At 38.0% G+C, this 25091-nt stretch overlaps 3 protein-coding genes across 5 annotated transcripts in view; 1 reads left to right on the forward strand and 2 right to left on the reverse strand.

Moving 5' to 3' along the window:
• Positions 1 to 23: 23 nt before the first annotated feature.
• tesca (tescalcin a) lies at positions 24 to 11787 on the reverse strand. The gene is made up of 8 exons (XM_069181972.1): positions 11465 to 11787; positions 7161 to 7230; positions 5747 to 5827; positions 5042 to 5181; positions 4272 to 4333; positions 3198 to 3305; positions 2474 to 2521; positions 24 to 1839 (listed from the first exon to the last, which is right to left on the reverse strand). Exons 1-8 carry the CDS (start codon positions 11526 to 11528, stop codon positions 1762 to 1764), a joined length of 651 nt encoding a protein of 216 aa, XP_069038073.1. The 5' UTR covers positions 11529 to 11787; the 3' UTR covers positions 24 to 1761.
• Positions 11788 to 14517: 2730 nt separating this feature from the next.
• fbxo21 (F-box protein 21) lies at positions 14518 to 21731 on the reverse strand. Of its 3 annotated transcripts, none has more exons than XM_069182206.1 (12): positions 21440 to 21731; positions 20450 to 20585; positions 19803 to 19897; positions 19270 to 19391; positions 18734 to 18880; positions 18333 to 18469; positions 17386 to 17522; positions 16943 to 17122; positions 16714 to 16846; positions 16290 to 16480; positions 15531 to 15688; positions 14518 to 14996 (listed from the first exon to the last, which is right to left on the reverse strand). In XM_069182206.1, the coding sequence occupies exons 1-12, from the start codon at positions 21661 to 21663 to the stop codon at positions 14764 to 14766; spliced, it is 1893 nt and encodes a 630-aa protein (XP_069038307.1). In that variant the 5' UTR covers positions 21664 to 21731; the 3' UTR covers positions 14518 to 14763. The 3 variants fall into 3 exon arrangements, with proteins under 3 accessions (XP_069038307.1, XP_069038306.1, XP_069038308.1); XM_069182205.1 differs by having other exon boundaries at positions 19803 to 19912; XM_069182207.1 differs by having other exon boundaries at positions 14811 to 14996; positions 16259 to 16480; positions 19803 to 19912.
• Positions 21732 to 22528: 797 nt separating this feature from the next.
• Positions 22529 to 25091, forward strand: part of nf2a (NF2, moesin-ezrin-radixin like (MERLIN) tumor suppressor a) — a 28408-nt gene continuing 25845 nt past the window's right edge. Inside the window, exon 1 of the mRNA XM_006640186.3 lies at positions 22529 to 23714. Coding sequence (XP_006640249.1) covers positions 23601 to 23714 — 114 coding nt within the window. The 5' untranslated portion in view covers positions 22529 to 23600. The remainder of the gene's footprint in view (positions 23715 to 25091) is intronic.

Below are 25091 nucleotides of genomic sequence, written 5' to 3' on the forward strand. Positions count from 1 at the left end.
AAATGAGTCACTAATCACAACAATTCAGGTAGGTAGACAACATGAAGTTTAATATTACAAGAGTGGAGTTTGAATTTAGTTTTCCAATTACGTGATTTAGTGAGGTGTTTCTCAAGTCAAAAGTCTTTTTGTAAGAGCTATAGTGACGCACAGAATTCATTAACCAGTACTTTGAAAATATTCTGTTAAGTCATTCAAATCAAAATACATGATTTTTGGAAATATAAAATACAAAATATAAAAGTGCAGTTGAGCTGATTGAGGCAAAAGCAAACTTCCCCTGATGCCTAGAGTAATGCCTAAAGTTTATTCTTCCACAGATACAACTTTGTTTTCCAAAAATCAACCTCAGTGTGTTGACAATAGTCTAATGACACTAGAGGTCTCAGCAGCCTCAGACAAGCTGATCGCCTGGTCTACAACAGATGAAACTGCGAAGGTATAACCTTGTTGTCCTTAAGGTGCTATAATAACTGACTCTAAAACAAAGTGCCCTTTACTTACTGATATGAGAGTGAAGCTAAAGACCTATATCTGTGCTGTGTGCTTCTTCATGTTGGCCTTAACATTGTTTTCATCCAACAAAATACAAATCTCTACAGAATACAATTTTGTGCAAACGAAGAAGCGTCTATTCAGCTCTATAAAGTCAGATGTTTTTTAAATTATCATATCAATTAGTGTTCTGTACAGGTTGCTATGATGGTAAGTACATAACTCCTGTAGAAAGCATAGACATTTTCTGTCTATTGGTATTCCTGTCAGGTTTCCTGACTTTTTGATATTCAATAACTATACATTAATAAGACTTGTCCTGCTTGCCAAAATCCAAGATGTGGTGCTTGACCCTTACTAACATCTAACTTACCTGGTTACTACCATTGAGGTGACAAAATATAATTTATGAAACAGCAGAACAAGAGTGAGCCAGTCTTTAGATGCATTAAGACATTCTTGCTGACCAGGATTTTGATGTTCTGTTCTGCTAAAAGCTACCTCGGAAATAATGTGTGTGTGTAATGTGAGTTAAGGAATAATCTGTATACCTTATTCTACTAAGAGGATGCTTATTAGGATAGGGCTCAGTAAACAATAATTTGCAGGAGTCCAGCAGGTACTTCCACTGGCTGCTTTGATAGTAACCAGGAAGCAAATTGTGCTTGGAAGACTGTGGTACAAGTGGTGTAGTTGCATTAGAGTGGTGTCACCTAGAATGTAAATAAGAGATTGTGGGAAAAGAGCACTACGTAGACAGTTCTGAACTGTTTCCTGCCCAGCTTCTATTTCATATGTATCAAACTGTTCTTAAAACTTCATGTTTCGTCAAGAGTGAAACTCAATGTCAGCCTTAAAGCGAGTACGGGACCTCCTCCAAACCAAACAGTACTTCCTTTGAAGCCAAATCCAAATTAGAGTTAGAACGGGAGTAGCACAGAATCTGAATTGGTTCAGGAAGGCAGGGCCAGGCCATCATGTGGACTGCTAACCTTCAATTGGGCTTTCAAGTAGTTTAGGATTCCCTGAGATTTAGAATTTATTCCAGCAAAGCCTTCTACTCACAGCAAAGACTTTAATAGGATTTTTTTAGTACCATTTAGAATATAAATTTATGAGATTCGTTTTTTTTTTCTGAGTTGCAAAAAATATTTTTTACAATACCAACTTCCATTCATGTGATTAAAAAGCACAAGCCAGGGAAAGGATGTCCTAGCATCTGCTGATTGCACCAAGAACTGCCTTTCTTTTTTTCACCGACAGTCATCACTTGCAGAGGGTTGTGGTATCCACATATAAAAAATGAATGTTCATCCTTGTTTCTATTTCCAGGCCATTCAAGATCTGCAGAGGAAAGACCAGATTCGATCAATAATGTACTTGTGAGTAAACATACATAATTGGCTAGGGGCAGTTAGTGTTTCTACTTAAAGAGAGCATGTTCTCACATGCAAAATTCTTCAGTTAGCTGATTTGATCTAGCAATGGTTAGAGTCTTTGCCGTATGTTGTTCTTCCAGAGGAACAGGTTTAAGAAGGAAATTACTGCTGAGTGGATTATAATTGGTACACAAAAGACCAAAGGTTGGGCTAGGATTGTTTTACTTTTAAGTGTTTTAAAAATAATCCTATTATTTTCCCTTGAGTGCTGATGGTTATGCTTGATCAGTTATAGTCAGAATGACATGGAAGGAAAAATGTACATTGTATAAAATTATCAGTATAATGATTTTCTGTGGCTGAGCCTAGGGCATCAGTTTAGCAATCAGAAGCTTCAGCTTTTTAGGAAGGTAGTCTCTTTCCTTCAGTTTTAAAGAGCATCATCTACCTGTGGTTAAAAAGTCACGTTACATAAGTCAAGTAACTGATTCGGTTAAATAGTTGCTCAGTTTGAAAATAAAGAGATTCTTTTACTAAGCATTACAGACCCCTGCTATGAGTAGCTTTCTTCTTTTTTCAAACTTTTTACGGACACAAACCTTAATAAAGTGATCAAAGGTGATGCCCTCATAGAATTCATCAGGTTCCTGGAACAACAATAGAAAGAAATGTGAAACACAATACAGGAGTAGTTCAAAAGAGTATGTTCTTGTTTTCGGTTTTCTGTTTTATGGCTTCTTGTAGCCTTCCTGTGTGATTTTCCATTGTGGCTTCTGTCCTGGTGTTTTATCATTTAGATTGTCATTGATACACATTTACTTCAGCAAGCAGCTAATTTTATCTGAGTGGCCTCTCTAGTGGACAGAAGCTCAATCTTTAATAAACAATATTAAAAGTGATTTTTCACCCATATCACTGTATAGTATATTTAGCAAAGAAAGAAGCCAGGAGATTGCAAGCTGATAGTGTAATTTATAATAATTGCCTCTGGTACAGAAGACTGGTAATTGCCTGGTTTAAGGCAAACCTTAAACCCACCACTAATCGAAAATAAAAATATGGTTTGCAGAGAAACTCTCCACCAGATACTCTATTAAGGAATGTGCAGGGTTGATTGATGGCAGGGTAATATGCTGGTGGTAGATAAGATATGATTTTAACTGTATACCTTCATTTTTGTTGAACACCAAACTGCCTTTGAATATAAGAGTGAAGTCAGACTATGGCAAATTTAGTAATATGTGTTCAACTAACTGCAGGTACAGCTGATGTGACCTTGGTGTTGTGTAACGGGGATTAGAAATTAAAATGGGAATACTCAACCATGTGTCCCATGGTGATGCTCGCAACTTCCAGCATTGCAGCATCTGCTATGGCCGAGGCTGTTTTTTTCTCTAAAGTGCCGCTTCGAGACAAGAGCTCTTCCACAACCTGCAGAGTATGGCAAGAAAAGAGTTAGCCAAAAAAAACATAGTCCTTTTTACATCCTCGACACATAAACCATCATGAATATAACAGACATTTTTAACCAGTTCTATCAGAACTAACATTCTGGGTTTAGATCTCTTAAAAGATTAAGGTTAGTATGTGAACGCAATATACTGAAATATACTGAGGTGCTGACAGCTCTGGCTTTTCGTGTCTCACGCTTGCTTTCGGCCTCGGCTACGTGTCGTTTTTCTGCAGCCTCTAATCCTTTGAGGATCTGGCTATGCCATACTGTACGATCGCGCTTATTACATTGTTTTGTTTTTCATGCATTACCTTCTCTGCTAAGAATTAATTGAAATAAAGTAGCATAATGCAGTTTCTAGCCAATGTTCAGGAAGGAAGACAACAGCCAAGTTCAGTCTCTCAGCTGGCAATAATTTGTAATCAATCCTGATGCAATTTTCTCACCTAAACATCATGAGTACTGTAAGCGATCCCCTTCACTCCCTCGCTTATGTCTTTTATATCCCTCCTCCACCCCTCTCCACCTCTGCAGCTGCCCCTTGGACACTCCTCACTCTGCTTGGGGTCCTAGTCTCCTCATCCTGTGGCCAGGAGGCTGGCCCTCAGCCAAGTGGGTTAAGCCAAATTTATTGTGACTAAAACATTCAGACCTTTCAGTACACTTCCTTCGCGTGTGTTGTTATTCCTAGCGAAACGTGGTTGGTTGTCTATAAAAAGAAAGCTGGGACTCCAGATTTTAAGTTCCCAGGTACAGTTACTTGCCAGATAAAGAACATGCTGTATACTTTGGGGTAATGGAAGACAGCAATATCTTCTGACAACTCCTCAGCATTGATAAAGTAATTTTCAATAAATGCTACAACAGTAACATCACAGGGCATGAAGATAATTCCTCCTGCCAGTGGAGGGGGTGTACAGGAAATATCGAGAGTGATGCCGTACATGTTTGTACTCCTCCAAGGTGATTGTGCCATCGTTATCGGTGTCATACATGTTGAAGAGGACTGCAGAGAAAAAGAGGGAGATTTAACTTTAACCACAGCCTTCTATTTAGTGCTCCTATACCTTTTTTTTTGCAAAAATATAGGATCTTTCAGGTTGTCTCTCAAATACTGTACGTCTATGCACTGGAGTCTATAAAAAAAATGGAGAGGAAGTGAATAACTTGTTTCCTATTTGAATTTGTCATCTGTTTTTTTCCCATTATAACGAAGCTCTCCACACTTCTTCCCCATAAATGCAAAGCTCATATTAACTCATACTAGTCATGTTTCCTCAAAGAGTCTGAATAGAAAGATACACGTATTGTTTGGCTGCTGTTTCTTGCCCCGAGGACTGATAAAGGATGAGATTACAGAACTACTTGAAGCCATCCTTCGTACATACGAGTGCCAAAACACCCTTCAGAATGCCAAGACGTTTAACCCTTTAATACCCATCATCGCAAAATATAAAAAATACAATTGCGTCTTGCTTTTGAAGATGAAAAATACTTTAAAAACTTTTAAAAAAGTTTAGAATCTGCATCACCACACCCACATAATTCAAATTCTGTCACAGTTTCTGCTACTGCCCAGCTGCACAGTAAGAGGACTACAATGGAGTCATTGCTCCTGTAGAATTATTTCCTGAATGTGGAGTAACCTGTACAAGTAAAGGCGGTTAGGTAACTTTTCTAGTCAGCCTGAAATGCACTGCACCACTATACTTACAGCGAAGTTTTTCTTTCCTCACTTTGTCCCGCTGTTCATCGTTCATGCGCAGCTCCGGGGGTCGGAAGTGTCCCATTACAGTAAGAAACTGCTCAAATGTGATCTCCTGAACTGTCCCTGCGCCACCCTTCTCGAAGTTCCTGCACAGGTGCAACTGAAGGTTAGTCCTTCGGTTGCCAAGAGAGGTAACAACCTCTCTTCATTTCTGCAGATATGCAATAGTTTTGTGACCTTTACCACATAGCTAGAATATATTTCAAGGCACATAAAATGGACGTGTTAAGATATCATGGACAACGCAGTGCGCAGATTTTCCATACAGATCTCAAAAGTTTCCTTCCTGATTCTGGCATTATCTGAAATGTTTGGTCATTTCTGTGTAACTAAGTAGAAATTATTAGTAATGGAACAGTTTGTTAGCAAGATCTTTGATTTTTCTTTTCAGATTGCAGCTGGTTAGCTAATTTTACGTTATTTCATTTGTACATATAAAGTTGTGATATTTTATGAAAAACTGCAATAAATGCTTTCGTTGGGGTTCATTCTCTTTTGGTTTGGCTGCCGTGCAGGAAAAAAAAACTTCCTGTGCTAATGTGATAATACCAATGCAGAATCTGAGCTGCACCCAAGCTTGTCTCTACCCCTACACGAAAGAGCTTTAATTTTAATATGTTAGTTCTTTTCAAGTATTAGTCCGCCACTTACCTTTTGTCAAAAAAGGCTTCAATGATTTGAGTTTTAATTGGATTGCAATCCAGATTAGGTACATTGTCAAAGTTCTCCCTCCTGCAAGTGAAAGATAACATAGTCATTCTATCTGGAGTTCAGAAATTAGGTAGTATGATTTAAGTAACTAAATAATATATTAGTTCTCTCAATGAAAACCAGTAAACCAATTAAAAATCAGATATTTCACTAATAGCAACATATGTTTCATGCAATAACTTTTTTTTGGTGTCTCCAGTGTTTTGTGCTTTGTGAGCTATAAACCAAAAGTATTTTTACAGTCAACTTAAGATATTACATGATTTACAGTGGATCATCATCTTTTTTTTTCTTTTACATAACCAGCTTGTTTTTACCTTGAGAAAAACAAATGCTAGTTTGTACTCTAGAGGATAGTCATGCAGGGCTGAGCCATGTACTTCTAATAACCTTCATTTTAAACCTGCTCCCAGCTTTAATGTGCTAAAACTAGCAGCTGGCTTTAATATTTATTTTCAAGTACTGAAGAATTAAAACAAGGGCGTTTGTTTTTTTGACCTTATCAAATCTGCTTTTGTTGTGCCAGACTCTTCCTAGAAAACTCATGGCTACTAAAATTAAACATTACTCTATGCATGTGCTGTTTAAACAATGCAGCACTTACACTTGAATGTGCAAACATGTCCGATATGCAGCAGGATTAATGTTTGATTGCATTAAAGATCTTGCATATGTCATTTCTTTCTATTTTTAAACCTCAGTACAAGTGTGTACAATAGATTAGTCCCTCCTGTAGCTTTCAAGATCTAATGATTCTGCAGAAAAATAATACAGCCTCTGATCCCGTTGTGTATGAGATAATGATTTTTATGCATATCTAAAACCTTAATTTACAAAGCAAACACATCACATTATCCTCATTAATAACATAAGGTAAGCCACAACAAAGAAGCCTTTAGAAGTGTTTGTTTTTATGATATGGCTTGTAGACAAGATGAATCACAGGCTGGAAAAAAAGTGGTGCACAACCAAGAAATCCACTGGTGGGACCCTAGATTTGGCCAGGATCCAGTGGCAGCTGGTAATCCAGACAAATGTGGAGGCATAAATCATTTTCTCGGGTCTGACTCCCCATCATGAGCTTCACTCAGTAGGTGGTTCAGTTGGAGGCATGTCAGAGATCTTTAGAGGCAAAACTGAAGACAACCAATAGCTGGGTGGACTGGAGTAGTGGCATACCTACGTTGTTGCAAGTTTTGCGTAGCTTTCATTGAATTGGGGAGTTTGTTGTTGGCTTTCAAAAAGAGCTACTCAGCTGCTTGTTAAAACACCATGCTCTTTGTGCGACACCCCCTTGTCTGCTAACCTTGCAAAACAGACCGAAAGATGTTGAACAGTTAGCACCAGGACTTACTGGAGAGTGTCTTCATCTTGGCTCAGTTGTTTAAAACGCTTGTGCAGAGTCTCAATTTGCTCCAGTGAAACTGGAACAAAAGGAAAGAGAAGTTCACGTCCAAACATGTCCAAGAATGTTAAATCTTGATTCCACTGAAGATCCCAAGGACTTTAGAAGAGTATGTTAAAACAGGATAATTTCACTGAAAAAAGCCCACATTTCAATATAGACTTGACTATTTTTAGGTTCAAAGCCCCAGGACATGAAAGCAGAATACATTTATGAGAAGCTTATCCAAAGTGGCACTCTCACAGGGTGCAAGTAGTATTTGAAATGTAGTTTGTTCAGACAGTAGATGGCAACCAGGTATAGCATTTTAATTTCTTAACACATTTAGAAAACTGTACCCAAAAACTGTAATTCAAGGATCATGTCATTTTATTACTGAAAATCTTAATTAATTTTATCAGTTGCATTATAACCAAGTTCTTTTTGACAAATCTAACATTCTTGAAGTTCAACATTTATAAGCCATCTCCAATGCATTCCACAGTTTGCAGTCAACTTTCTTGTTGTTATATGTTTCTGGGATTCGATGCGCAAAGTAGGTGTGTTTAATTTACTGTATTAAGACTGGTCTTTTTGTATGTTATGTCCTAGGTTAGTGTGCGTGAAGTGTTGCGCGCGCTTCTGTGAAAACATTTCTTTTTAACTGTCTGTACATAAAAAATTTGCCTTGTTTATGATTAGTACTGCAACTGAGAAAACTAATTTGGGTGGGAATGACCTGACGAGATGAAAATTTCAGCATTAGCAAATTGCATTTCATAATCTGTTAAGAGAGAATCAGCAATGAAGGAAAGGTGACTTTTAAACATCTGTTTCTAAGTTAAGAACCTTAAAACACATCCTAATTGTTCCATATTATCCTAAATCATACATGGGCCTTATTATATACAGTATCTACACATTAAAAATGATCAAGCCCAGACAGCTGTGCATAACATACTAGTTCCTGTTTTGGCAGTTATTAAAGTTAAACGCGGTTTGAAAACATTTTAACACAAGGTTTGTGAAAGAATGACGTGGTGACAAAACAACCTGAATGCATGGGTGGAGCATGAATATGTTCACTTAGTATACTGTATTCATGTAATGCCGTTGGCATTTGTTGTTTTACAGAGCAACAAAACACAATTTTGACAAACTGGGTTAAGAATGGAAATTTCCTGAGTGATACTGCTTTACAGAAGGCAGCTGACAAAGCTAAAGACCTTCATAATTTAGTTATTAAAGCCTTGAAAAAATACTTATTTTTCTCAGTAATAACAGTAATAAAATATTATTACACAGTGCCATGCATATTATGTAAATACCTGCATCTAATAAAATATTTGCATGCTGTAGGTGCATTTAGTTTGGTTTAATATAAATTCTAAAGATTACAGTTTTTACAAAGAGATTCAGCAGTCATGTACAGTATATCGTAAGTGGAAAGAAGATGCATCAAGTTAGTATGCAAGACTCAAAATACTTAGATGAATGTTTTCACTGTGGTTTTGCTGCAATGTAAAAGTATTTCATACCACCTACTGTAAGTGAAAAACAATGGCCTGGTCTTCAAAGCACACTTCCTTTTTAACAAAGGCAACTTGAAACATTGAATGGTAATTGTTTTCAGTACTTCATTTTAACTTAAGTCTGCAAACAAATATAAAAGTATTTTAGCAACTCGTTGCAATAGTCTAAGTATTATGTAAGATTTGCTTTGTTCCCATTTGGTTGTAATCCTGAGATCTTTCTACCACTTGTCTTTGAATTATGTTTGCACTTAGTTATAAATTCAATAGTTGGTGAATCTCTTTGGAGCAAAGCCCTGAACAAAAAAACAAAAACAAAAGAATATCACACCTTTACCTTGGTAAATATCTGGGTTGTTGCCCTGTGGATTTGAATAATTCTGATGGTATAAAAAAATGAAAGTGTTTGTTCCTTCATTCTCTGTATTCGGAAGCAACAATGTATTCAAATGAATTTCCAAGAGTCAGGAGGCCTCTAGGATTTTACAGTCAAATGGAAGAGAAAGTAAAAGCAGAAGTGACATACAAGAAGCAAAACGAGGACTCTGAGAACAGGTGAGAAGATGTGGGGGTTATCTCTCTTTTCTTCTGTGATTAGTCTCTTGATTTTATTCCCTGTCACATTGCATTGTCTTCTCTTCTTTTGTTTTAAAGCACCTCAGTGATTGATAGGCACTTAGTTGGTGTACAGGATTACTATGAACCTCAGTTCCAAACAAGTGTTTCCAGGGGGTGTTTAAAAAAAACACTACTTTCTCAGAAATATTTTATGTTATTTTATATTCCTTCTAGGTTATTCTGGACTTTTAGTGTTTTTACTCTGTTACAGTATATTTCTCTCTACTCATCCTTCAAGTTAAGTCAAGTTCAGGTTTATTGTCATCATACTCATACACAGGTATATGGTATAATGAAATACTATTTAGCTCCAGTAGCTCTAGACGGTAAGTAGTACAAAAAACAATAAAACAATTGTATAAGAAAAAAAGATAGAGACAACAGGCAATGTGCAAAATAACAACAGATAATGTCCTTCCTGTGCTTTGTGTAAAAAAAGTGATCATTGACAACAAATAGTTTTTGACCATCCAGAAGAGAAAATAGTGCAACAACGACTGGGAGTTCATTTTGTCTTTTCACCTGCAAGATCTGTTTTAAGGGTTTAGGTGCTTTGACAAAGCAGCCACTGACTTATCGGGGAGGTGGTATGCATGTGTGGGGGATGGGGGTTTTGTATCGAGTAACAGAAAATCAAAACCTGCTCCTTGACATATACGTTATCTCATTAGGGTTTTGGCACCTAACTGAGGGAAGAGATCGGGACAGACATCTGAAATATTCTCACTGGGACTCAAGGTATACAGAGTCAGCCAAGCCGTTAGGAAATTGGGTTTCTTTGGCAAGAGCAGAGGTTGAATGCATGTGCTCTGAATGAATGAATAAGCAAGTTTAGTTTCAAACTTTTCTGTTCCTATCCTCTTTTTTTGTCTTGTCTTGTTTTGAATTGGCTGTATGCTGAATCAAGTAAAGTCTGAGGGTCAAGCCAATGAAAGTAAACATGGAATGTAAAGTAAAAATTCTACTTTTGCAGTATTTTCTACGACAAAGAAGGTGAGTGAAATTCACCCTGATGTTATTGTATTTTAACTACTCACGCACATCTATACCAAAGCTCCCTGGATAATTGATGTGCTTGTTTGCAGTGCTAGCAAAGCAAACAATGAAAATTGGCCAACCACTTATGAACAAAGCAGGCATACAGTAATTAGCAGGTGTATCCAAAACACTGACAGACAACTAATCTGAACAAACACTCGACTGTCTGTATTTGAGAGTTTTTTAATCCTTCAGCGGTACTCTTCTTACAGGGAAGAGATATATGTGGTTTGTGCTTGAGCTAGGGCAGAAGGTTTATGTCAGACCTTCAGAGTGACAGCATTATTTTTAAACACAGAGGCTTTTCTTCAGGCTGCGGAAATTTATTGCAAGAGCCTGGCTTACATGTCCTCTCACAATTGCTCAACACTGAAGGTCTGAAGTCAGCTGTGTCGTTTGTCAAGATCACGAAAGACTGGAGTTTGTTTAGCATTACTATTATGTTACAGGGTGTGATAAACGGATAACTATATAGCCAACTATACATTATCCAGGTATTTGATTACTAGAATGTGTATGTATTTTTTTGTTCAACGCAATGGTTGCACTTCCCTTTAAAACAGTCATCAGTTGTTGTAAACTCAAACTTCCTCTTTGTTTCTAGACTCTTACAACAAAGGGAATATTACAATTCAGATCCTTCAGATCTCGCCTTCTGTCGTTTTCAGTCAGACCAGAAAAACTGCGCATCAAAGACCGCAAGAAGTCACGGGCGTGCGATTAATAATTAATCTGCGTTTGTATGTTCTCTGATGTCAGCTAAACGTTTTTACGTTTTACTGTAAATCCAAATCTGACTTTATACAGGAAATCTCAATGATAATACCACAAGTTGAGTTTTCAAAGTAGTCTCGCCCGATAAATGATAGATTTTTCTCAATACACTTTCCTTTTATTAGATCCTAATCTTAAATGCAACAAATTACCTCCCAATAACTGAAAGATTCTCAGTGATACTTGATTTTTATTCAAATACGCACTGCTGCGAAGTCCGGTTACAGTGTCGAATAAATAATTTACGTTCATGTACAGTATTTAAAATCCTCCAATTAATATTAAAAATGATCAAGAATTTAACATACTCACAGCCTGTTTTATCCGCGAGTTGTCGGAATTGTTGCTCGTGGGGTCCAGAGTGAAAAGCTCCCATCACTACTGTTTACCTTTTCCTAACAATATAGCGGTACTTCTGACATTTAAAAAATTAAAGTTGCCACAGAATGGTAGCGATGGTAGCGATCAAAGCTGGTGACTGTGAGCGCTCTAGTTCTCTGTGTGTGTGTGTCACTGCAGCCTCACTCACTCAGTGGGTGCGTTTTCTACAAGGAAGGCTTGAGGCATGAGGCTGGTGTTATTCTCCGTCGGCGAATGATGCTGTCGAATTTCCCCGAGGTCCTAATGTTGAGCAGAGCCGTCACGCACTGAGGCACGCAGGCTTGTGCAGAGCAGAAGTACCCTATACTGTTATCCAATACTTTTCACGGGGGAAGGCGATAAATTAAAGGCACTTCATTATGGGAAGGAATAATAAAAAAGAAGGAAAGAAAAATTAGCTATCCTAGTAAAAGAAGAAAAAACAGCAAACTTAAGAGTTATTTTCCAAAACAACGACTTAAGCATCATAGTTCACCTAACATACATTTGAAAACATTTATATGCTACGGCGAGGCTCTGAATAATATGGCACCCTAAAGCTATCAGAGCTATGTGATTAGTTGTTGTCTAGATTTTGGCTCCCTGTTAAATATATTACTAGCAACACTTCTAAACATTAAAACTTAAACTGGACCCTGTATCTTTTTGGAGTTCTCTTTTTAGTTTTCACCTGTTGGGTTATAGAATAGCAAAACGGGCCTGGAAAAGGGAATACTTAGGGCTGAGACACAGTTATTGACAGCAACAGGTGTGTAAATGTAAAATTTTAAATGGGCTTTTTTGTAGCAGTATATTGTGTGGCGTAAACTGTAAATGTGCCATTTGATTTCTTTAAAGGTGCATAACTTTTGTTAATATACAGTTTCCATTGATAGTCTAGTTAGAAATAAGTATCTGACTTATGTCAGTTAAAAACTCTGCAAATGATCATTAGTAAGGGTCACTTACTACCAGGATGTTGACATGGTATTGATATTCACCTCATGTGTTGTGGCAGGTGTCTCCAGGCAGTTCCCAGAGGGCATAGTGCCAAACAGTTTTTGTTCCACCTCTGTTACATAATCAGTTTAATTATTTAACTGTAATTGTAATACTTCTAAGCAAGGTCCAGGGTATTTTATAGGTAACTGTACCCTTTAGATTAGGTTAATTGTATAATCAAATGTGTAGGTTGAAGGTAAACACTAGACCCTCCAGGTACTTAGCTTGACACTCTTGATTTGTAGGTTTTTACTTGAATTTGTAGCCCCTATCTAGAAATGTTAACAGCACTTTTAATACTTAAGTAATACAGGTTCATGAACATGTTAAGGTTGCTGAAAATATAGTGGGCCAAACAAGACCACTGTTGATGACAACACAGATCTATGCAAGTAACTATTAATACAACACATTTTTAGTGTTAATATTTCATTGGCAGCCACTTTGCCCTTCATGGCATGCCATTATGTTTATAACATGAACGTGTTGCCATAGGCTCAGTGCATTCTTCACTTTGGGTATCAGTACTTGCCTGTGTTAAACAACACTTTTGGTGTGTATAATCTTGTAAATATTAGATGCATATCTGTTGTACAGTACGTACACCCATTACTTTTTTTTATGCATTCGTTTTTTGGGGATTTAACAGAGAAAAAAACAGAAGCTAATTTTAAACAAAAAACATTATCAACAATTTTTTAGATATGCAGTTATACAGAAATCTGTGTAACTCTATTAATGTAATTTGAATGAACCGCTGTCACTGGCAAAGAGAAACTGAAATCTGCTTTCATGTCTATGAAAGGCTGGATGGCTTTATTCTGGTCTTCAGCTCACATAACTTTGCAGACAGCTAGGCCATAGATTTGTTGTGACTTGAACATGTACGGAAAAATCATTTCTACTATGGTACCATAAAAAATACTGTGTAAAGTACTAGTAAAATGTTTCAGTGAAAGCGGGGTGGTGTTGGTAAAAGCTCTGAAAATGTAGTGAATTCTCTAGGTGGCATTGCTTCTTAATGTGCCTACATTTTGTTATTCAAAAGCCTATCTCCTATCTATTGATTTTTCCGAAAACTTGGCCACATACCTCCCGTTTTATATACAACAATGACATTATATACAGCAAAGACACTGTAACACTGCAGGCTTCAGTCTAAGACAACGGAAGAGCAATTTGGACGCAGATACTGTAGCTGGAGCATGGGCTTCTGACTTTGCCTGATGCAAGAAAAGACAAAACTGTTCTTCCTTTGAACAGATCAATGTAACTGAAAAAGCAATTGCTATACTGCTCTGTGTTCTGTTCCCTCTACCACACTTCCATCAATATTTACGACTAATTATATATATATAAAAAAACTTTTAAGTGGTCATTTATTTCTGCATATTATGGCACTAGAGCAACCTGATGTAATGTCCAAAGTTTCCAAACTCCTTTCTCTCCTTATTTCTGGACTGTTGATAAGTTGTAAAAGCATATAATGGTAGTATTAGATATTAAACTTGTTCGTAATTCTCGATTTGTTTCCCTCTTTGCTGCCACCTGGTGTTATGTTTTATAAACTGCACTAAATGACATTTTAAAATTATGATCAGTGCAACATACATGTAGTGGAAACCTAAACCAGATAAAATCATTTTGTATCACATTAATCAGTAATTAAAAAAGGATTAGGCATTCTTAAATGCTGTGCAGAATACCCAGTCAAACACATTTAGAAAGAATCAACACAATAAAAATGTGATAAAAGTTATTCTCACCTCAAAATGGACTTAACACCTTTAAAATGAACACCAGTTTAATATTTGCTTACATTAACTGAAATCTGTTTCAGAATTTTTTAGCTGACAAAATCATCTTGCGTTACAAAAGAATATATCAATTTCACATTTGTGCCCATACAATAAATGGCTAACAATTCAGTACTATTAATTGGAAAGTAAATCACCTTTCATATTTCTTTTGGCAGCATATGGACAAAACACAAAAGCCCTTGCTCATTTTTAACTACAGATCTTTACTTGTAAATTTACAGAAAAGTTAACCCAGGAAGGTCAAAGTGAGTATATTCAAGTGTAACATCGCTGTCTTGCAGAAGCAACATTCTTAATTTCTTTCCTTGTAAGGGATTGGGGAAAAAGGAGGGATGGTTTTAAGGTTGGAAGGTAACGTATTCTTGGCAAGTGGCTTGAAGCCTGACTAATGTAGGTCTCGGCACAAAGTGTTAAACCGCAGTGACAGCGCTAAACTTTCAGCGAACTGCATAGCTGTGGATCTGTTCCTTCCTCATGCCCTGAGTTAGTGTTCAGTTTGTTATACTGCTCTGGTACAGTTCGAAGAGTCTCAGCTGTGTCTTCTGGATAACGTGTCTGGAGCTCCTCGTTAGCGGTGTAATGGGTGTCTGAGAATTCGGCAAAGTATCGTCCAATTTCCGGATGTCCAATTTCCAGTGGAGAGGGGTGGAATTCCAGGTTTTCTAGTGTAAGGAGAAAAGAGAAATTGACTGCTGAGATGCCCTGGTCCTTATTCTTTTATCAAATGTATAAGTAGCAATTTCTGTTTTTTTCTCATTGCAGTAATAATATTACAATGCTTAGGCTACGTCTCAACTTTGACCCATACGACATTCACACAGTGCTTGATGATAGGATTCCACTGGTGAGCGATTCTTTTCTTTAAAAAACAAGAGTCTTGCAATTAACAAATCATCCCTCCTCTCCTTCTGGGGATGTTTTCTCCCATGTATTTTTGATTTCCTTCAGCAGAAAAAAAGACAGCACATAAAGATAAGAATATATTTAACTTCTTTAAACATTTTTTCTGACAGCAACTGGCACAAAAAAAAGTTTAAGTCTGCATGCTTATCCTCCTTCACACAAGGGTGGCTGTGTCTGGAGAATTTTCTGACCCATGGCTAAACTCCAATGAACTACAACTGGAAACGGAGCTTTTCAGCTTGGAACTCTCCTGTCCAGGACAACAGATTGCAAATAAGAGGGAGAACCATTACCCTGCGCTGCATATCGACACGTGCCATCCTGGACCAGGACATTGTAGAAAGGTTGGTTGGGTCCTTTTGCCAGCTGATGGACCCTCATCGTGGTAATCCATTCCATGCTCATCATGCACTTGGGATCCCAGCCATAAATCACACAGCTGTACCCTGATCTAGAAGAAAAACATCATATCACAGGCTCAAAAATGACCATATCAACATGGTGTTCAAGAAGGGAGTTGCGTCAGCATGCGTAGGCTGCAAAGGAACAAGTAAAAGTTTATTCCATGCTGAAAAGAGAAGAAAAGAAACACAACGTTTCGACTGTGGAGCCTTCTTTGGGCCCGAAGAAGGCTCCACAGCCGAAACGTTGCGTTTCTTTTCTTCTCTTTTCAGCATGGAATAAACCTTTACTTGTTCCATATCAACAAGGTGGTTTGTTATTCAGGTAAAACACTATATTAATTAGGTAAGCCCACTTCCTCCAAGATAGTCTTGTCTTCATTTGGGCCAGTCTTCCGGGAGTATTTGGGTTATTATTGTATACTAGTGATCTTCCAGGGCTGCAATCCAGTAGGTTTCTCTTCACACCATTAAGAGATTAGAACATGGTGTTAGGAATGTGATAGGTGGAAAGAGATAAAGAGATGTGTATGGATTGTGGTGTCTTTTCCCACCTGCTGTGCTAACAACAGTGCACCCTGATGTGTCCTGGTGGTAGATGGTGAAAGAGCAGTACGCACCCTGGCGTACACAAAAGGCAGCCAGGCCCACCGTTTGTGTTTCATGATGAGCCCCACGGAGAACTCCACTTCATGGTGCACAGGGTCTGTGCGCTTCTTGATCTCGGGCTCGGCGGGGTGCCTCTTATGCTGAATGTGCTCCAGCGTGTGCTGCACCAGGTACCCCACTGCGCCGTGCTGTGAGGGGTCCAGGGCCTGGATGTGCTGCAGAATATCCAGGACCTGAGAGACAGACCGAGACAGCGGTCACATCCTGATTGCCTGACAAATGAAACAAGCCATTTCAAGATCTGATGGGAAGATTGTTCAGTTTTGATTAGTGGACTCTCTTGCTTCTTCAGTCACCACCATATTTTTTCTTGAGATTTATCAACCCATAACTGAGAACTGTTTCCTTTGTGGTGCAAAAGAAAACATAGGCGATGCCGTTCGGATTACGAGAGGATCTTTCCTACCTTCTCAGGCCAGATGCCCAAGTGGAAGTACAGCCTGGCCTGCAGGAGCAAGTACTGCACATTATCAGGGTTAATGGTGAGGTAGAGATCAAGGGAGTCTCTCAAAAGCTGGTAGGATTTCTCATTGCCTTCTCTGTGAAAGCACAGAACACAACACAGAGGTATGCTCAATAAAAGAGATAGTGATGACAAGAAGTAACTCATTCTTACTGGTTATTGGTAATCTCACCCTCGCTTGCCAATGTTCAGAAGATTTCCCACCATTCTTAGCAGCACTTCTGTGGTGCTGACTGCGCAGTAATAGTCTGACGTCACCTGGTGACCAATGAGGTATTCACATTCCTTTGCTGTCAGTTGCTTTCCTTTCCCAAAAGTGTCAATGTAAACATAATCATAGATATCAGGCTTCCTAGGATGACACAAATGAAAATCTGTAAGCACAGATAGTCTCGTATTCAGTTTAAAATGGCAATTTTAAAGCCACTTTTAAAAAAAACAACATCTTATTTTAGTAAATGACCCAAGTTTTATGATGTCAGATGATGTATTATTGTGAAAATTAAGTGAACTGTTACACAAGAACAGTATTGTGGTCCACAATGTGAACTGACGGTTTTTAAAAGATGGCCTGGATATGCTTGTTGTCCAAAGGTATTCTCTTCCTCCACTTACCCTTGATGTTGTTGGCACCATCGGAGAAGGAAGTGATTGGGGAAGTTCACGGGTTCTAATTTTACTCCTAACTTCCTTGCTAGTGTTAAGTACAAAACAGAGAGGCTGATGGGAATGCCAGTCCTACGAATTAGCACCTGGAAGGAGGCAGATCTGTTAATGGAAACCTAAACTCATGGCAACAAAATACATATCTTCAGGAATAACAAAATAGATGTAGCTTCCTAGTTTAACAGTTGTAGATGAAGATTTTTATTTATATACTGATCTGAACAAGCCACACATTGATAACCACAACTGGAGAAATCAATTTCTATTTTTTCTTCTCATAAAGCTTTCATTTGGCACACATGCTGATGCCCTAATTTTTTTTAAAAACAAGACAGGACCCATCTTCTGACACACACAACAAAATAATGGTAAAAGGTTGGAGATAACTTGAAAGTTTTTGTAAAGTACCTTAGTGTCACAATAATCAGTCTGAATAAACTGAACAAAACACAAAATAATGGTGTGAAATAACCCAAATTATAATAATGCCTGCCTCATTCGGTATTTGCAAACAGTCCTATCTAAATATCAAAACACATATCCAGTTCTTTTGATCCCAGCATTACTCATTGCAGGATCATACGTCTCCAAGCACGTATTCTTAATAATCTCAAAACAGAGACTGTATTGAACTTGCTTTAATGAGGCCATTAACCATTACACACTTTGCATCAGACATACAATTTTTATACCTTCTGCCACTTGTAATCAAATACAGTATCTGTTATTCAGATTTAATTAGATACTGCAGCACAGTATATGCGAAAACAGGCACCTTGACTAGACATGAAATTATTGTGTGGGATTGCTTATTGCTAGGTGTGCATCTGCAGCATCAACAGATCACCTTGCTTTTCTGAAAAGGTTATTCTTTATGCATAAATCCTGGACTTTACCTGGTGAAGGTATGAGTTGAGAGGGTTGTAATAGTCACACTCATTGCCTTTATATTGAAGTTGATCGTAGAGGACAGAGTTTAGAGCACACACCACTTGTCTCTGTTGCTCAAAATCGTCAATCAGGGACCCATCATCTAAACACAGTCAGTGGGAGAGGCTCAGACTGACACACAAGGGCTCACCAGCAAAGCTCACTGTGCAATGCCAAAAGGAATAAATATTACATGCTAAGGTTCGTGCAGTTGTAATTACACATTATCTGCATTTAAAATATTACATCACTAAAATGATCGATGTTTTCATTGTAGAGGAATCCTTGACAAATTGATTGCTCTACAGACAAAACACACTAATGACTCCTCGAGAAACGGATTGCTCTACAGAGAAGACATGCTTACCTTCAGTTGCTCTCAAGCTGGGGTGCGAAGGATTTTTAATCTGAAGTGTTTTCTTGATCTTGTCCACAATCTCGTCCAGCTGAGTTGAGATGGACTGCAGGGACACGTCTGCAAGAGGGTTACAGTACTGGTCTACCAGTACTGCACCTGAAAGAAGACACCAAGCCAGTCAGCAATGAAGAAAGCCACATTGCCTTCTGGGCTGGACCTATGCAGACGACTGACCTGGTAAGAAAAAATAACCCATTTTGCTGTGTCGCCCTATATGGCTTAAATGATGCACCAAAATAAAACGAGTTCAGAACTCGGATAAAACAAGAAATATAGAATAAAATTCAAGTCAGAATATTTTAGAGTTTTGTGGTTCTTAAAAGAATATAAAAAGTATTTTAAAAGTTACTTGCTTGGGTGCCAATGCTGTTTTAGAACATAATGGCATAAGACATATTCTGACAAAGTCATTTGAAAGTAACAGGATTCACATCTGGAATCTGCATTTATGTCAGAAGCATGTCTGCTTCAGGCCCTGTACTCACCCTCTATAGTGGACTGTTGCTCTGGGGGTCTGGCAAGGAAGCTCTTCAAACTTTTCAGGATGTTTTGCTGTCGGAGAAAATACAGGATTTTCTTTGCATAGTACTTCAATGTCAAGTTCTTCCTGAAAGCCAGAGGACAGGAAAGGAGATGGAAAATGACAGAATTCCATGAAAAACACCACATTTAGGCTACTCATAATTTCATGCAAAAATGTTTATTTATGGATGTAGAAGCACTGTTGAATATCTAGTCTTTCTGACAGAATCGGTTCTCTTCCAAAACATTAAAAGTTTACAAGACAGATCTATACAATGTCTATTTAGTAAGCCTTCTGAAAACCACTACATTCAGTTGAAAGTCTGACCAGCAAATGTTTCACTAGGAAAATGTAATATCAGAGAACTCAAATATCATTTTTTATTACCTGGCAGGAATTAAAAATAGGGAAAAGGCTAGTGACCAAAGTTAGCTAGGAAAAGTCTAGAGTGGAAAACAGGATTACAGGAAAGTCTCAGTATTATTTGCCACCCACCTTCTGTCTGAGTTTAATATTGAGATGAGCTCATCTTCGCAGAAATGTTCAGGGGCCCCCAAAGACTCGATCTCGGTGAAGCTGTCCCCCAGAACCTGACCAATGCAAGGCTGTTACAGATCACTGGGTTAGTGTTATAGCGCAAGCCACGTGCTTACCATCCTAGCAATGCGAAACACATGTAGCAGCGTAAGAGGAGGCAGTAAAAGACACCTTCTGTAGGACAAGGACACACTATTAGAAAGGAAAAGGAAAGCCAGTAAAAGACACATCCTGCATTTCTTTGAATACCACTGAAAGTCCGGAGAACACTCAGATGAACATGTAAACTCCACCTAGACAGGTGCTCCAGTACAGGACTGAGTCCAGAATTACTGTGCTGCCCCGTTAAGTAAGTCATTCTCCCTCTATCTCACAGCCATTCATGATCAGTACTTAAATTCTAATTCATTAACCACCAAGGAGCTCTGAATGAATTCTTTCTAGGGGGCCGTTTCACATTACATGTGAAACAATGTATTTTAATTCCTCCTGTTAAGTTTGTGTCTGATGGGGTGAAAAACAGACCTCAAAAACTCATGTAGCTATCTAAGCAATTCAGTTTAAAATCAGTGTAAGGCACGAATAAAAACACAAAAGGTACTTACTACTTCTGCAAAAAATCTCTTGGAAAACGACTCCACTGTTCTTCTGATCTGTAGGCCAACAACATACCGCTTTCTGTACTCTTTCAACCAGTCATGGGATTCTGTCTGAGGATAATGCTTCAGCAATCCGGGCCATCTAAGAATAAATGTGAGGTTACCTCAAACTGTCAAAACTCCGTGTTTGCCAGACAACTGGAATGAAAAGTCTGTGAGATTCAACATTTAATAAAAAGGGTTTTAATGGGGAGCATAGGTCTCGTGATATCTGTGATATAATTCCGTGCCTGTATATGTCATACATTCAAAACAAACTTATTGAAATGCTTCCCGGTTCTAGCGCTGTTTGGAGACTATGTGCAGAGTACCATATAAATCTGATGCTTGTGCGTAGTGCTTGTAATTCTGAAGTGCCCTAATCTTAACATGATTTGTCTTTTAATCTACTTCCTGGCTCCGCAGATTTCTGAAAATATGTGCAATAGTCCACTATTAGTCAGGCAGTTAGTATGGATTTGCAGTTTTCTAACGAAACCAGCTGTAGACAGAGAGAAGCGTGACATATTTCAGCCTTGCAGCATTCAGAATCCCCTCGGGGTAAACAGAAATACATGAGGGATAGCCAATGAATGAATGAGAGCATAAAAATAAATAATAAATTACGTCATCTAAAATATACTTAAATTATTCAAGGTCGAAAGATGTATTCAACCGTGCATGCTTTTTTTACGAAAGTGTAAGCAAGCGGAGTCTTTGATCGGGGCTGTATGATTTCACAATTGCGGTAAAATATTTCTCCATTTTCGTTTTTACATGCATTAGCACAAATTTCAGGCTCTCGCAGTTGTGACAGCCGCAGTGACTGTTCGCCGAATCCCTTCACGTCAGTTCAGCAATTTGACAAAAAAAAACGTTCTACTGCTACACATTTAAAAGTGCGTCAATGGATAACGTCTAATGAAAGTATTCTGGGAGGGTTTTTTCTTTTTTCACCTGAGTTTATATTGATGCTCCCAAACCTTTCCTCTTCCATGACAGACATCGTGCAATCGCTTGCAAGCGCAAGAGACATTGGCAATATCACGATTGTTCAAGACGGGGAAACACAAAATGTATTCCAGCAATTCAGCCGGTAGGTCGGTTAGTTTTTTCCCGCTTGCCTCGGACACCTTTCCGTTTAATCCCGAGTGCCCATCTCCAGCAGCCGAAGTAGCCATCTTCCCTGTTTACTCCAGTGACCTCACTGCGAAGACCACTCCAGTGCGGCTGTACAGCTGGGCCGAGCTTTGACATTCTCCGAGGGAACATCTCCAAATTATCACTAATCCACAATAATGTAAATCAAAACATTATTATTAGTATTTAAAACTAAACATAAATAATACATATGTTACACACATAGTATTAGAATAGTATTGGAAGATTATAAAAAATGTTAAGGATCCCATCCATAAAAGATTTCTTTTAGAGTGACCTATTGATTTAATATACATTTGTTTAATTTAATTTTAATTTATTTTATTGTTTTAAGCATAAATCATATCTAAAGATTTAAATTTAAACGTATAGGTAGCAACACTTGAAACCATGTCATATTTTAGTTCGAATTAATCATTTAGATCGACAAACCAGTTAATAATTCTGCGTATTCAATACATAATGTTGTTATAAATAGTAAATTACTATAGAATTAATTACACAACAAGAGTTTCTGTCTCCTCATTTGAGCACAAACTCCTCATTTGACATGAAGTTCTAAACAAGAGTTTCTTGGGTGTTGAATAACATAAAAATTCAAAACAAATTAGTAGGAATTGAATACGAATTAACATGTATCCGCATGATATTAAAAGCCAGAATATTGAAAGAAAGTTATGTTCTTTTATGACGCACCCTAACGGATAAAGGGGTTGGTCCTAAGTAAATTTTCCTCCAATCAACATCATCCATCTTCAACTATTATCCAATGAATAGTGAATGATGTGGCTGTTGGGCGGTGCTACGAGTGAACAAGTAACACCATACGCGTCAATGAAAATCCTCATTTTGGGATTGTTTGGGAAAACGTCATCCACGATCTAGCCTATAGATACGCTTTCCCGGAATTATGTATTTAAATTGGACAAAATAAACCAATCGCGTTTACAGAGGTCGATGGTAGGGGCCTCCTCTGGAACAGGCTCACGGGTTGTGTTGTGGCTTTGTCTTGCATTTGCAACTTTGTAATCGTTCACCAGGAGTGTTTCGAAAAGTTACGCCTCAAGAGGAAACAAAATAAATAAAGATAGGGGTTGAGTCCGTCCCCGCCCCAGTGGAATATAATGTTTTACTGTATTCGAAAATCTGAGATGAGGAACTTCTGGAATGTACTAGTGGGAAAGCATTTCTTCAAGAGAAAATAATTTACTGCAACTGGACGTATCACAGAAGTCCCTTCGTAGTCTTCGAGCAGCTGTAGCTTCCTACCCTAGCTAAAGAAAGGGGAAGAAACATGAAACTGGACAGTTTATGAAAGATATCTGCATGGGTTGGGATGTCAATAAGGAAGCTGTAAATTGAAAATGCACTCATAAGTAGGACTACAAAAAGGTTCATGCGTGCGCGCCCGAGTTCGTGTTGCTGCTTTTAAAGGGTCTTAACATAGGTACGAGAAACAAAAATTAACACTAAATATTGAGCCTTTTGTTGCCACGTCCAGGTTTGAGTGACATCATTACAATGAAAACCGTAACACCGGAATGAGCACGTCTGAATATTGTGCCTGTGAAGTAACTGATGATATTTAATCATCAGAAAGCTGATGATTTAAAGTAATTCAATCAAGGGTTTTTCTTTTTTGGCTGGGGACTTTGATAAATGTAGTCTTCTACAATCTGCCTGCGCTAAAATGATGACCTGAGTTTGGATTTGGAACATCCCCACGTTGTAGTTTTTTTTAAAAAGAACTCTGCAAATTTGACTTTTTTCGGAAATAAGTTTTTATCTTTTTTTTTTTGCTTTAGTTGGGGCTTATGAGGGAATAATGTTTCATTCAAGACGAATGACGTTCTGCAAGCAAAACGTTTTTACGTGGGGTGCATTTTAAACTGAAGCAGTGCAAAAAATAACTTTACATGAAAACAAATTAAAATTAGATATAGAACGTCCATTCACAATGGCGAGTGCTATAGCATCCAGGATGGGTTTGAAGTCTCTGAGAAGAAAACAGATAAAAACCTTTAACGTAAGAATTATCACTATGGACGCTGAGATGGAGTTTAGTTGTGAGGTGAGTCTGATACAAGGCGCCTTTCGTAATTTTTGGTATGCATGCTTTCAACCAATAGCTGGTTCATTGCTCATCTTTATTCCAACACATGACTTAGTAGTTGTACGTTGCAAAAAAAAAAACAGCATGCAACAGGTGTTGCTAAATAATGAGTCTGAAACTCGTGCTCAGGATTAGTGTGATAGTGGAGGATTAATTATTTTGCTTCAGATGCACTTTAGTTATATACACGTGGTCATGCATAATAATCTCTCCACCTTTACTGCTCTTTGCAGTGGTGAATTACATCAGATGAGAAATAAAACCATTATTACCGATACGTATGAATAGATATGTAGCTTTTTCTCCCTCCACCCTCTTTATGTAACGCTGCGTTTATATACACTGCGTACCACAGTACTAGAGCAGTGCTTGTGCTTTTTAAACTTTGTATTGTCCAGCAGAAAGGTCCCGTACAAAGATCTGACCAACGCAGAGGTCAGCATTTGTAAAAGCTTAACAATCAGCATCGTTGTTGAGGAATTTGTTTTTATAATCTGGACATTTAGAGCTAAAGCCTGTATAATCTAATGCTCACAGTTTTGAAGCCCACACATAAATGTATAATACCATTAGAATAACAGTTTCCCATTGCAATAGTAATTGCTCCTATCTTGCAGTAACAGAGGACTTGTTGAGTGCGAAAATTTTAAAACTCCAGCAAGGCACCTCTGCATAGATTTCTGAAATGATGTGCTGTGGTTATAGCAGTGGCAGAGTCATATTTGCAGTTATACACAATGCCTTTCTCTTCAATGTGAGCACTGTGTTTTTCCCACAGTCCAGCAGTCATTCAATTAAGTGGATGCCCTTTTCTTAAGCAATACTTGAAAAGATACAGTTTTGGTGTCTTCCTTTCAACTGAATCGCAGGATCTCAGGGGAAACATTTGCTGTAACATTAACTTTTATTTTTAGTGCCAACTTCTTCTTTGTAAATCTATTTTTGGAAATTATTTTCAATTCAAGACCAACGTAAAGGGGTCTCTAGTAACAAAACCGAAAAAGACTTTTCCTCTCTGTTTCGGGATAACAGGAAATGAATTGCTCATGACTGAGGAATGTTTTTAATTTAACAGAAAACAGATGGGTTGGAGACATGTGACGAGTTGCACTGAATGAACTAAAGATAAAGGCCCATTTTCAAAACCAGAAACGTAATCACAAAAATGTACTTTTTTGGTGGATTGGGTGTTTATTGAATAATTTAAGGGGTTTTAACAAGCAGACTAAAAGGAATAGCAATGAGGCCACTACAGTGTTTAGTGTGCAGGATGATTAGATTCAGGGTGGAAGACTTCCAGGAAGATAATGTCTGTGTATATATACTGTCAGCTGG

The sequence above is a fragment of the Lepisosteus oculatus genome, chromosome 22 (assembly GCF_040954835.1).
Source record: "Lepisosteus oculatus isolate fLepOcu1 chromosome 22, fLepOcu1.hap2, whole genome shotgun sequence".
Taxonomy (NCBI): domain Eukaryota; kingdom Metazoa; phylum Chordata; class Actinopteri; order Semionotiformes; family Lepisosteidae; genus Lepisosteus; species Lepisosteus oculatus.